The sequence below is a fragment of the Nomascus leucogenys genome, chromosome 13 (assembly GCF_006542625.1).
Source record: "Nomascus leucogenys isolate Asia chromosome 13, Asia_NLE_v1, whole genome shotgun sequence".
Classification (NCBI taxonomy): Eukaryota; Metazoa; Chordata; class Mammalia; order Primates; family Hylobatidae; genus Nomascus; species Nomascus leucogenys.
Window position 1 is genome coordinate 86441310 of NC_044393.1, and position 14575 is coordinate 86455884.

At 39.1% G+C, this 14575-nt stretch overlaps 1 protein-coding gene across 1 annotated transcript in view; it reads right to left on the reverse strand.

The window, feature by feature from the left end:
- Positions 1–14575, reverse strand: part of DGKI (diacylglycerol kinase iota) — a 460711-nt gene that overhangs the window by 54262 nt on the left and 391874 nt on the right. Inside the window, exon 27 of the mRNA XM_030825779.1 lies at positions 12801–12923. Coding sequence (XP_030681639.1) covers positions 12801–12923 — 123 coding nt within the window. The remainder of the gene's footprint in view (positions 1–12800; positions 12924–14575) is intronic.

Sequence of the window (14575 nt, forward strand, 5' to 3'; positions counted from 1 at the left end):
CCACCACATAGAGATGGGCTTAAGACAAACATGCAGGACAGGTGTGACAGCGGAGTTTAAATAGGCACAAGAGCATAGATTCATATTCTGAAAACACTCAGCAGTGGGATTCCCCAGGACCACAGACTGTGGATGGAGTAGAAGAGGTGGGAGATACTCATCCAATTCACAGGCCTGACTGAAATAGCCAAGGCCTGTTCATTTTCCGGTTACCATCCTGCAGTAACGATAGGAAACAAAGCGGGAATGCTGGGCAAGCTAGACATCGTGCTCCTTCTACACCCTACACAGCACGCTACAAATAAGAACACCACTCCTTATTGTGAAGTTCTTGTTGGGGAACAAAGCAGCACACATATGTCCACACAGTGAAAACAACTCACTATATGCGTATTTCATTCAATTTCCCTTTCATGCCTGTCTTTCCTCTTTACTGTCTAGCTTTGGGGATGAGAACCACAGCAAAAAGACCACTTTCTGTAAACATCAGGTGATCATCCATCCTACTCAGGAAGAGAAAGAGAAGCTCTTTATATCAGCTCTGAATGTTCTGTCTCTCTCGTTTCAGTCATTTACTTGTATTTCTTTCCCCCCCTCCTGACCACAGCCCTGAGAGTTTCCTGGACTTTCTCATTTACCTTTGTCACAGTTGGGTGGAATCCAGCCTTTCCTGGATAGAACAGCCTCCCATCATGTGCTCACACCTTTTTCCTATGGTGAACATGTAAGAATGTTCACGCCTGGTCAGCATTCCCCAGGTTCGACTTTCCTCCCTGCTTCTTGAGCCATGATGCTTGTCCTCTGTTACACTCCTATGTCGTCTCAAATGAAAACTGATTTCTCTCCAGGCACATTTCAAGGGTCTGCATCACAACTGCAGAATCATCATCTTTGTTTTTCTTCTGTTTTACCGTGAAGTGGTGATGCTACACAAATTCCATCTATTTCCTAAAACCGTTGGTAGACAAGAATCTTCATTCAAATCAAGTGAGCAAAGGTATGATTTACTGTGCTGTGAAAGCATGGCTGCAGATTAGCAGCTCTCAAGGGTGCATTGCCTATCCTGGAGAACTAGTTTGCCAGGCCTATGACATCATTTGGAGGACCCAAGGGAGAAAGAACGAGACCATGGATCTATGTGACATCTTCACCATTATCACTCTAGCCCCGAAGCATCTCTAATTAGGTAAAATAGGACCCGAAATCCCACAGCACTGCAAATCTCCATCGACTACATAATCCTCTCTTTGTTTGCTTTTGGTCCTTCTAATTATGAATATTTCTCTTAAAACAGTGAACAAAGCACAGACAGTAAAAGAGAGCAGGCGAGAATGAGAGTGAGAGATGAAAGTTACAGCAAACACACAGAGTGGCATTGAAATGAGAGAAAGACAAACACATTCTCTATTCAAGTGGTCACAAACCCATTCAGGGAATGCCAAGCAGCCTCAAAGGTAACATTCACGACCAACAGAGGGAAGGGGTGCAGAAAGAGCAAAATAGAAGAAGACAGAGATGAGCATTTGTGTGGAGGGAAGGAAATAATTTCCAGCATGTAAATAATAAAGGCTGCTTGGTGAGTTCCTCATTTGATACAAATTTCTACCAATTCCCTTTATTATCATAATTTCCCAGTCTTTAAGACTCGCCTACCCAAATACATGCCTTGATGACCCCCATGTGAGCTGTGCTTGAAATATCTTGTTGTTTTTTTTAAACAGATTCCTATATTTAGATATATTTGGCTTTTAGAAAATAGCACTGTTGAGGTTGGGGAGATATTGGTCAAAGGCCATACAATTACAGTTCAGCAGACTAAGTTCAAGAGATCCATTGTACAACATGGTGACTTTGGTTAATGATGATATAACATATTCTTAAAAAATGCACAGAGAATGCATATTAAGTGTCCTCACCACAAAAATAACTGTGTGATGTAATGCATTCATTGATTAGCCAGGTTTAGCCATTCAGCAATGTATATGTACTTCAAAAAATCATGTTGTACACAATAAATACATGCAATTAGTCAATTAAAAAGTTTAAAAACTAATTTAAAAAAAAAACAGTTTTACCTTCAGCATTTACAATTCCATACTTTCTATATACCCTCCTCAGTTTGCTGAGTCGCCTGAATGTCTTTCGAGTTTAAAATTTTACTGCCACCTACTGTTAACTTTCAAGAACTGCAACAAAATGAGGGCAAAGGAGTTTGAAAACTACGAGTAGAGAGACTGAGGAAGAATGGGCAAAAGTGGACAGTGGACACAGAAAAGAAATAGATAAAATAAAGAGATGAAGTTGGAGAAAATAATACTTCACAAGCTTATTCATCCTGATGATGTAGCCATCACATTTTAGCATTCTGTAGACAAAATGAAAAAAGAAATAATTAAACCCAGCACAGTTGTGAAGCAATAAAGGATGGGTGGCTTGCCTTTAGAAATCAGTCTCTGCAATATAGTTGCCAGCCCACTTTCTAAAAAAAAGCGTGAAGAAATAGAAAAGGCACATTATTCTAAAATCTAGCCAATGGAGACATACCCGGGGAGCCAGGAGGAAGGACCCTTTAGAAAAAGCCGAGTTGCCGGCTTTATCCTAGTGACTCTGGGAACCCTGGCCAACAGCTTCTGTTGAGACATAATCCATCTGGATTTTGTGAATGTGGACTTCTTTTTTTCTTTTTAAGCATAAGTTGAAACATGAGGGAGCTCTGGATTGTGAAGGCAAGTCACAAGAGAGCCACGTTTAGTCTTAGCACGTGGGGCTTATAAGCAAGGCACCTCACTTCTCTCGTGATCCCGGATATGCAATATCTCCCTGTGGTAATTGAGTAAGGGCTCAGCCACAGCTACTTATTTTTAGGAAATCCAAATAAGGACTTCTGATCCCAGTTTTAGAAAATGGAAGACAAAACTAGGCGGGGTTGGAAGCTGATTTGGCACCTCTGAAGATAACTGTAACATACCCCAGAAGCTTTCCGACAACATCTCCTCCCACCCCACCCTTCTCAGGAGAGGGTGGGAACAGAATCTAAACAGTGTCTGCTTCCTCCTGACTCTAATGTGTCTAAGGACAAGAGAGTTTCTCAGTTATAGATCAGTTCAAGGAGCTCTGTGAAAAAAATATAATGAATGCAGATAAATCATAGTAATATTGAAAGCAAGAAATTAAAATGGGCTCGACAGACTGTGAGAATAATTCGGTGACTCCAGTGTTAGATATTAAGAACTGCTATGTACTTAACTCTATTCCAAGAGCCGTGGGAGGTACTTATAACATTTCATTCCCACCTTTAAGGAGATTCTAAGGCAGTCATGGAGTAAGACCAGCATCTCACAGAGTATTGGAGAAAACTGTTAGAGGACTGTTGTTTTTATGGGTGATGCCTGGCACAATCATCCAGAAAAGTTAAAAAAAAAAGGGGGGGGGCGAGAATGTGGTCTCTATCTCCCCGAATTCCAAATAAGTAGTGCTAGCATGGTGTTGAGATATCTCTTGTTCTCATCTTCTTAGAGTTGGGGGTTCAGAGGGCCCCAGAAGTACCACAAAGAAGTCCCATGCCCGATATAACTCCCTAACCACCACCATTTCCAGTGATAATATGACATCCCTCTCACATTCCTCAACTCCACGCTGAATATGGTAAGTGACTATTGCTCCACATCCCAGCAACTTGAGATTCGCAGGCAAGTAGTTTTTTGAAAATATTTCAAAATGATCACTCTTTCATACTCTAGATCTGTTTAATCAAATTATTCACCTAAGGCAGATACATTGAGAAAACAAGAGTGTTGGTGGAAGTTGGAGAATGCAGCAAATGGACTAACAGGTTATTTTGGAGGTGAATGCCTGGGAAACAATTCTTCCTTGCCACTCTACCTACCACTGTGCTCACCAACAGTGCCTACAACTTCCTATACCCACGCACACTTACCTTTTACTTTCTCGCTTGTGAAATACCAACATTTCTCCAAGTCAGGCATTCAAGTGCGTCTTTATTATTTTGATCTGTGAATTCCCTGGATCAAGCATACTTATATTCAAATTTGAAATATATAAATGGAATCCACAGCCTAACAAAAATGGTCAACATTTTACATATTATTTTGTTATCATTATTATTTTGTTATAATTTGATAAGTACTGGGTTTAGTAGAGCAATATAAATAGACATGTATCTATTTTGGTCTGACAGAGCACCTTTTCTATCATGGGATGTTCTATGAATGGAACATCCTTCTATTCATCCGAAAAGCCTGCCTTGTTGAATGCCTACCATTCTAGGTATGGTGCAAAGTGCTATGGAGACAGAGGGAGAAATGCACAGTTTGGTCATCCAAGGAACTCACATGCTTTAAAGAGGGATCCAATCAATACTGCCTCACATTCACAGTATTCCTGAAGTGTGAATAAATATGGCTGCCAGCTTTTACAAATGTAAAAAGAGAGCCACTTAACACTAATACTTCCTCATGCTGTAATCATTGGCAAAACTTGGAACTCATGGCAATGAAAGGCAAGAATTTCCTGGGATCATTTCAAATAAAATGGATATTTAACATTAAAGTAAGTTTGTTTGTTTGTTTTTCTTTCAATGTCAGTCAAAATAAGATGTGGTACACAGGGAATTCTGTTCTAACTCTTCCACTAACTGAACTTGGAAAGGTAAATTTAAATTCATTTCCTCCGAGTGGTTTAGGGCCTCCATATGCATAAATGATTGAGGAACAATTCTAAAAATAACAAAGGAAAATCTCTTATTAAATATTTCACACACCCATAGGAATAGAGTGTTATTATGTGCTTGCCAAATAGAGTAATTCACCAATTCATTTCAAACTCGAGGTAAGTCAAGAAGAAAAAGAAGGAAGACATATGTCAGCTATCCTGTATTTTTCCAGCTGGAATGAGTATCCGGGGTGAGCAAGATTGAGACCAGACGAAGGTAATCGGGGATGTCAAAGGTAGGTAGAAACGGGACCCAACTATCTCAGTGAAACAGATGCCAGGAGCCATCTTTATCCTGACAGCACTGATTTCATCTCTAAGATATATTTCAGCAAAACCTGTGCCCCACTAAGAAGATTAATTTTCCTCCACTTATCTGATTGTGAAGCTCAAAGAATATTTCCAAAATCAAAATCGCTGTCCAATAGTCTGTCTTCCTGTTGAGAACCTGAAGCTTTCACGATAAGCACAATTACCCTTTTTATTAGGCTCAGGCCATAACCTAATGTTCCCAGAAGAAACTGAATAAAGAAAATAGTTGAGGACCAGAGGGGAATGAAGTTATTTCTCCCATAATCAGCCTGGAACATCTGAGTTTTCAGAACACAGGAGGTCTCTGGGTTTTATCTTCTCGATATAGTGATTCAGAATTGCAATTGCAGACTATACTAAAAAGGCCAGTTTTTCAGTTTAAAGTATTATTAGATATCTTGATATCTCCAAATAATTTATCAGTTGTCCAAATTTCCTTAAGCACACATAGCATATGGAGATGTTGAACTACCATTGACTGTTTTCCATTATTTGAGAGACATTTCTGGTTTACACAATGAGGAAGGACAAATACTTATTCATATGTAAAAGATGAAGAAAATACACATAGAACGCTTAATAAGCCTATTTTTTTTCTGTGAGGCTGACATTTTCATTAATTCTTTAAATATTCATCCTTTCTAGGGTCAAAAAAGTTAAATCTAAAAAAAAGCAGCAAATTATATTTCCTCTTGTTTCCAGAACACTCTTATGCCGCACAGCACTTATTAGTAGGAACTGTAATAATTGGTCTAATATTTCCCCCTTTAAATATAAGCTCTTCAAGGGCAATAATTATTTCTTCTTTAGTTGTATATCTTCAGTGCCTGACTTCAGTCACTGAAGGTGCCCAATATTGATTTGTTCAATACATGATTGACTGAATCGTTTACCTTATTTCTTAGGATTCAAATGAAATCACAAATCAGACCTCACACATTGTAGATAAGCATTTGATAGCATTATCTTTCCTTGTCGACAGAAATCCTCTGCCAACCATAAAAACCCATTAGCCCTGTGTAGCTGATCGGGTACCAGATACCTGCCTAGACACAGTTATCTGGATTGAATATCTGCCCTCAGTGTGGTTCACTACACTGTTTCCCCTGTGTCTTAGTCTAGTGGCAAGATACTATTTGTGTGACAGTCCATTTTAGTTCTTTCAGGCCTAGGACTTGGGGACATTGAGAAAAAGAACATCTCTTTCAGTCATTTGGGGGTTTCTTACGAACTACAAAATCTAAGAGCCGGAAAAAGGTTACTCTGATTCAGAGACAAAAGCAGTGTCTCCTAGCCCCTTTACCTGCTTGCTCTTAACCCATCTGACTCAGAGGTGAGTCAGTCCTTTTCTCAAAGAAAACTTAACAAGAATATATCAGAGTTTTCATTCCATGCCTATTTTCTTATCTCATAGATCCTTAAGTGGCAAAATTCTTCCTTACAACTCAAATAGATTTGGTCTGCTAAAATTTAAGTAAATTCCCTCCTTATTAATCTTCTGCCAGATGAAATATAGTCTTGTCACCAATCGTGGTGGTACAATTAATGATAAGAGCAAATACATTTCGAGAATCATGTCATTTTAAATAGAACTTCCTTGGGCATTGAAAACCTTTTTTTTTTAACTTAAAGACAAAATCATTATGGTCCCAGCAGTAAAAATGTCAGTCAACCACTTCTCACCAATTCATTTCAAAATTGGTTCTTAAATATTTGTTATTATGTTCACAGGTTTTGAACACTATACACGTTGTGTATCCTACTTTGGAATTATAGTCTTTCCTATAGGACCTGCATATAAGTAGGCATGTGTATATCTTCCTTTAAAATTATAATGTTTCTAAATGGAAACATTTAATATAATTGCAACCAGTTCCAGTAATGATAGAAATCTAATTCATCCTCTTTATATTAATTGCCTCTCATGCTGCCTGAGAAAAAGGGAGGTTGATGGATCTAAGGGACTACTTCAAAGTTTAAAACCATGGGAAAATGCTGAGAAGATCCAACAGAGCCGGGTCAGTTGCAATTTGGAGGGGAAAGGGCCGCTTGGCACAAAAATGCCCTGGGTGCCTTGGAGGAAGAATGATATGGGGAAAGCCTTGGGGGTATATTTCTTTCTATTTTCAGTACTTTTTTCTTTTAAATCAGACTTCTCAGAATTTTGTCTTATTTATCTTTTCAAAGAATTTTTTATTTATTTTTATTTTTTATTTTTTTGAGATGGAGTCTCTCTCTCTCACCCAGGCTGGAGTGCAGTGGCCCGATCTCGGCTCACTGCAAGCTCTGCCTCCCGGGTTCATGCCATTCTCCCGCCTCAGCATCCCGAGTAGCTGGGACTACAGGCGCCCGCCACCACACCCGGCTAATTTTTTGCATTTTTAGTAGAGACGGGGTTTCACCGTGTTAGCCAGGATGGTCTCGATCTCCTGACCTCGTGATCCACCTGCCTCAGCCTCCCAATGTGCTGGGATTACAGGCGTGAGCCACCGGGCCCAGCCAAAAATTTTATTTTCTGTTCATCATCTGTCTGTTTTCTTCTCCCTGTCATTGATTTCTCTTGTTATCTTTATTATTTTTCTCCCCTCTCATTTCTTTACACTGGGAATCTTTTTCCAATTTATCAAATTGAATGCTTTGCTTATTTGCACGCACTCATTTTTCCCTTGATAAATGAATTTGCAGTCCTAAATCGTTCTATGAATACCATGTTAGCAGTGTCTCAAAAACTCTGGTAAGTAGTATTTTCAGTTCTAAGAATTGAAACTTTCTCTTTTGATTTCTTTTTATACAGTGAGTTATTTAGCACTGTCAACAGGATTTTAAAATTGAACACTTCCTATCCCCCAAGTTGACTGGGGCTTTAAAGCTTAAAGAAACAGATGATGATCATACCTAGATTATTACAATAAGTGTTCAGGGCCTTTTCAGTTACTGATTCATCAATACTCTAACTGGGAAGGTAAATTCTGCAATATCGAGTAAGCTGAAACTGCATATATATTCTGCAACACAGAAGGGCACAGGATGTTTGTGGCATTTTAAAAAATAATAGAATATTAGAAATCAATATCGAAATAGAGAAATAATTTATAGCATATGTATGATGCAATATTCTATACCAAAAATTATTTAAAACCCATATATCAATATGAATGAATTTCAAAAATACAATGCCGAGTGAAATGGCAAGTTCCAAAATATATGCATTATATAACATAGGCAAAAACAAAAATACAAGTTGAGTATCCCTTAGCCAAAATGCTTGGGACCAGAAGTGCCTCAGATTTTTTATTTTCTTAGGATTTTGGAATATTTGCATTATACTTACCAGCTGAGCATCCCAAATCCAAATATCTGAAATCCAAAATGTTCCAATAAGCACTTCCTTTGAGCATCATGTCAGCACTTTAAGTTTTGGATTTTGGAGCATTTCAGATTACAGATTTTCCAATTAGAGAGACTCCAACTTGTACGATACAAAACAAAACCATAAAACTATATTTTTTACACTACTCTATGTTGTTTATGGCTTGAAAGAAAGACATAATGCAAATATAGAAAAACAATGACATAAATAAATCAAGGTGGTTGGTACATGATGGCCTTCTATATAATTTTTACGCTTATTTTGATTAGAATAGTTTATATATATTTAATAATTTTAAACTGAAGTTTACCACCATTATATTTTGTTTCAATCTCTTCTTTTAAAGAAAAAATGCTTAAAAATTAATTCTCAGCCATATTTACTTCTGGGTAAGTTTGCAGTTGTATATTTAATGTGCATGCATAGTACCCCTATATTGTAGGATTTTTCACTTTACAAATGTAAAAAAGAAATAGAGGCCGGGCGCGGTGGCTCAAGCCTGTAATCCCAGCACTTTGGGAGGCCAAGGCGAGCGGATCACGAGGTCAGGAGATCGAGACCACGGTGAAACCCCGTCTCTACTAAAAATACAAAAAATTAGCCGGGCGTGGTGGCGGGCGCCTGTAGTCCCAGCTACTCGGAGAGGCTGAGGCAGGAGAATGGCGTGAACCTGGGAGGCGGAGCTTGCAGTGACCCGAGATCGCACCACTGCATTCTAGCCTGGGGGACAGAGCGAGACTCCATCTCAAAAAAAAAGAAAAAAAAGAAATAGAAACCAGAGTAAACCTCTGTGGCTCTGGTGTGCTAACTTCGTATGGTCCCTTTGGGAAGACAGTGTAGGACAATGGAAAAACCATAGAGTCAGAAGTCAAACCGACCTCAGGTCAAACCACACCTGCCATTTGAAGTGACCTAAGAGAAATATTTTACCCTCTAGGAGCCTCAGTTTACTTATCTGTTAAGCAACAGCTAAATTTAAAAATTATTGAAAGAAGATCATTTAATTATGATACAAAGCAAGTGGGAAGTAGTCCATCAATAGTAGTTATTACTAATATTATTAGACATTTCCACAACTGCAATTATACCTATTTGTATCAGAGATGATGTCTGAAGGCAATAAAAAGATATTCTAAGAAATAAATGGACATAATAATTTTAAAAGTTAAAGAATTAATTAAAAAGTTGAGGTAAGGCATCTAGTTTAGTTTTGTTTTAAGTGATTTAACACAACAATTTTATTATGCTGTGTCTTTTATGAGACAGGAATTCAGACTGAGCCTAGTAGAGATGACTTGCCTTTGTTCCACAATGTCTGGAGATTCAGCTGGAGAAGCTGAAAGGTTGGGAGTGAATGTTTGCTTGTTTTCAAAGTAATTTTTCAGGTTTTTTTCAAAAGTGTCTACTACTCCAGGGCATTTTAGAACTAAAGTAGTATAAATGACTGCAAAAACTTATAGCTGTAAATTGAAGATCAACCAAAAATTAAGAGACATCCCTAAAAGGATAATATAACCCAAACAAACAGAAAGAGTTGATTTTCACATCTGCTTTTAAGAACTTGGCTATTATATAAAGTGGTAAATTTATTTGTGATCCTTGGGAAGAATATTTACTATCTTATATTCAATTATTTTATTTATCATGATACATACATCAGTATGTTATATATAGAAAAATCAGGACCTAGAAAACTAGATTGAGCTCATATTCTGCTTTGTGGAAACAGACTATATACATGTACAACTAAAATACTCATCTGGTTTGTCTAGGCTTAATTTCTATTTCTGTAGCTAATTAAAACTCTAATTTTCCAATAAGTCTGCCCACAGATAAATGGCCACTTTTTTAGCTATTCTTGGGTGGCTGACTCACCCTGGTTCGCAAGCCTCAATTCTGTATAAAAAGGAAATGGAAAAACATCCTGAATTGTAAGCAATCAAAATGCCATCAGAAACTAACAACACAGTTTAATTAAAAAGAAAACTCTATAGTAATTCATTTTTGTTCCTTTCCCCTCTTCACACAAGAAAATAAGAGGTAATACAGAGAAGCAATTAAAATGAAGTCTCCTTTTGCCCTCAGGGGGTGTGCCTCGAAACTTTGCCAATGAAATAATTAGCTCCAAATTTCGCATTTTTTTCCCTTTTGTAATATTGAAATTGCTTCTGGTCTTCCTCCAGAAACAAAGCACTTTCTTTGCCTCTTTAGTTAACCCTAGGCTTCTAAGAATCTTTAGTAATCTTGTTATTCTATCAAAAGGCTAAGACTGTGTGGTTACAAGGCCATTGTCACTATTTGATTAAGACCCCAGGTAAACTGGAAACCAGCCTAATTTCATGAACACACTGGATTTGCATAACCTCTGAGATGGGATTGAGTGGCCTGAAATTAAAGAGTAGGTGCGTGTGAGTGTATCTGTCACCAGAGGAAATGATAGGAAGGTGAATTCACGAGCACAAAGGTATCAACACTGCTGTGGAACTTCAGCATGCATCCTACACTCTCACCATGATCAGACCTCAGAAGAAGGCACACGTACTGTTCTGATCTACAAACAAATGCTGTACTGCTTACCCACAGAGACTGCAACCACAACATGGGCAGCACCCAGCTTTAGCCAACAAACCCACGTGGCAATATTGGGTAGAGCACACATGCACAGGCTCAGGACTGAGGACCAATGAAACAGCAAGGTAACGTGTTCACAAATGAAAAACCACGTGTCACTTTCAAGCTACTCATGATCACTCTCATGCATGTCTTCATGATGTGGCAAACAGGGATGTCTGATAAACACTAAACTCCAGTAAAGAAGACACTGATGAGGTTTAAAGTATGTGGAGGTCCACGTGCAAGGGGCTCAAGGTGGCTCAGGAGCAAGAGAAATGGAAGGTGGAGCTCCATGAATGGTTTGGGGTAGATAAAAGTGAGCAAGGTGCATGGAATAAAAACACAGAGTAGCACCTGCATGAGACAGCCTGAGTACCATTGAAAAGAGAATCCTTGCCCACGCCTATGTCCTGAATGGTATTGCCTAGGTTTTCTTGTAGGATTTTAATGGTTTTAGGTCTAACATTTAAGTCTTTAATCCATCTTGAATTAATTTTTGTATAAGATGTAAGGAAGGGATCCAGTTTCAGCTTTCTACATATGGCTAGCCAGTTTTCCCAGCACCATTTATTAAATAGGGAATCCTTTCTCCATTTCTTGTTTTTGTCAAGGACTTCATGTCTAAAACACCAAAAGCAATGGCAACAAAAGCCAAAATTGACAAATGGAATCTAATTAAACTAAAGAGCTTCTGCACAGCAAAAGAAACTACCATCAGAGTGAACAGGCAACCTACAAAATGGGAGAAAATTTTTGCAACCTACTCATCTGACAAAGGGCTAATATCCAGAATCTACAATGAGCTCAAACAAATTTACAAGAAAAAAGCAAACAACCCCATCAAAAAGTGGGCAAAGGACATGAACAGACACTTCTCAAAAGACATTTATGCAGCCAAAAAACACATGAAGAAATGCTCATCATCACTGGCCATCAGAGAAATGCAAATCAAAGCCACAGTGAGATACCATCTCACACCAGTTAGAATGGCCATCATTAAAAAAATCAGGAAACAACAGGTGCTGGAGAGGATGTGGAGAAATAGGAACACTTTTACACTGTTGGTGGGACTGTAAACTAGTTCAACCATTGTGGAAGTCAGTGTGGCGATTCCTCAGGGATCTAGAAGTAGAAATACCATTTGACCCAGCCATCCCATTACTGGGTATATACCCAAAGGACTATAAATCATGCTGCTATAAAGACACATGCACACGTATGTTTATTGCAGCACTATTCACAATAGCAAAGAGTTGGAACCAACCCAAATGTCCAACAACGATAGACTGGATTAAGAAAATGTGGCACATATACACCATGGAATACCATGCAGCCATAAAAAATGATGAGTTCATGTCCTTTGTAGGGACATGAATGAAACTGGAAAACATCATTCTCAGTAAACTATTGCAAGGACAAAAAACCAAACACTGCATGTTCTCACTCATAGGTGGGAATTGAACAATGAGAACTCATGGACACAGGAAGGGGAACATCACACTCCGGGGACTGTTGTGGGGTTGGGGGAGGGGGGAGGGACAGCATTAGGAGATATACCTAATGCTAAATGACGAGTTAATGGGTGCAGGAAATCAACATGGCACATGGATACATATGTAACAAACCTGCACATTGTGCACATGTACCCTAAAACCTAAAGTATAATAAAAAAAAAAAAAAAAGGGAATCCTGCCCACTGGTGCACAGCCCACAGTACATCCTCTCCCAGCAATCACAGTAGCGCAGAGGAAAAGAACAGCGAGAGAACTCTTACTGTAGCACGCGGGAGTGGCTGAGATCTTTCAGATCTGAGTCCTCATAATAGGGAGCTATCATCCCCAGCCCACTGTCACTCAGCATGCGTTTCCGCAGGGCAGGATTCCACCAGTCTGAGATCCTGAGAGAAAGAAGGGCACCAGACAGTTAAGCATTCAAAGTCAGCCATGTGACTTCGTTTCCACTTTCTGAAGATGAATCTTGCCAGTAAATGTGAGAAGCAAAATTCATCTTTATGGAGTGTTTACCAGATACTACACATTTATTATTTCATTCATTTATCTCAACAATCATGAACTATCTGCATGATTCTGTTCCCTTTACAGATGAGAAAACTGATTTTCAAGAGTAAGTCATTTTAAATGTGACATGAATAAGAAGTAACAGACCTAGTGCAGAAGTGCAGATTAGAAAATAACAAAGCCCATCCTGTTTCACTGCTTCCCTGTTCCTGGTTTAGTTCAGGGGAAGCAACTGGTGAGAAATAAGAAAGGCACTGATTCAAGCCCTGGTGGATTTTCAGGCTACTTTATTTTTGGAGACAGAGCTAACAGAGGTCTAGCCAGGCCAAAGCAATTCGTTTTGGCCATTATTTGACATGAAGAAAACGACCATACAAAAAATTGGCTGGGCGTGGTGGTGGGCACCTGTAGTCCCAGCTACCTGGGAGGCTGAGGCAGGAGAATGGTGTGAACCTGGGAGGCGGAGCTTGCAGTGAGCCAAGATCGCACCACTGCACTCCAGCCTGGGCAACAGAGCAAGACTCCATCTCAAAAAAAAAAAAAAAAAAAAAAAAAAAAAACAGGAAAAGAAAAAGAAAATGACCAAGTGAACAAAGACCAGGGAAACTTGGCAGAATGGACTTTTTCCTTGCTAGATCAAGAGTCAGAGCTCAGGTTAGGTGGGGTAGGAGGACACCCAGACTCTAGCACCTGCTGCTTCTGCAGTAGGACAAAACATCCTACCTGCTTTCCCCACTACTGATGGGTCTGATGCATGGATGTGCCCTGCGAAGGTGGCCTTCCCCACCACTTTTGGGGCTCCCAGGGGTGCATCAGGCTACCCCTTGTGCCTGTCGGCCTTCCCCCATGCTCTGACATCGCAGCTCTGGCTTCCTGAGAACAGCTTTCTATCAGTTCCATGCAGCCACTGGAGTCCTCTCTTGTCTCCCCATAGACTTGGTACATATTGAACATCAACTGCCCCTGGCAGAGTGGGAAACCACTCACAAATAGCAGCAGTGACCCAAAGAAGTGAAGAAAAGTAAATCAAGTGACAATGGGAAAACAGGAATGAAGATGACATTGCAGTTGTGCTAGCCTAGTGGCCTGTTTATTCATACTGTATGAGTATGTGTACACGATGTGCATTTACTATTTGGGCACATTGTGTATGGTTTCTAGAGCAATTCTTATTTCAATAATGCAGGCCCCAGAGACCAGTAAAACACTAAATTTCACAAGGACAAAGATTCTTATCTGTTTTTATTTTTGTACTGTTATTCCCCAAGTGCTTACACTAGGACCTGGCACACAAAATTCTCTAAATAGTTTTGAATTATTGAAATAACTTAGAAATATTAATTACATTTTGGTGGTGGAAGGTGGTAGTCAAATGCATGGGCTCTGGCGTCAGGTAGCCCAGGACTGTATCTCATTTTTTCTACTGATTTTCTGTGAAATATTAGGCAAGTAACATAACCCTTTAGGTCTCAATTTTTTAATCTATGAATTAAGGATAATTGTACCAAATTTTCAAGGTCACTAGAATGAT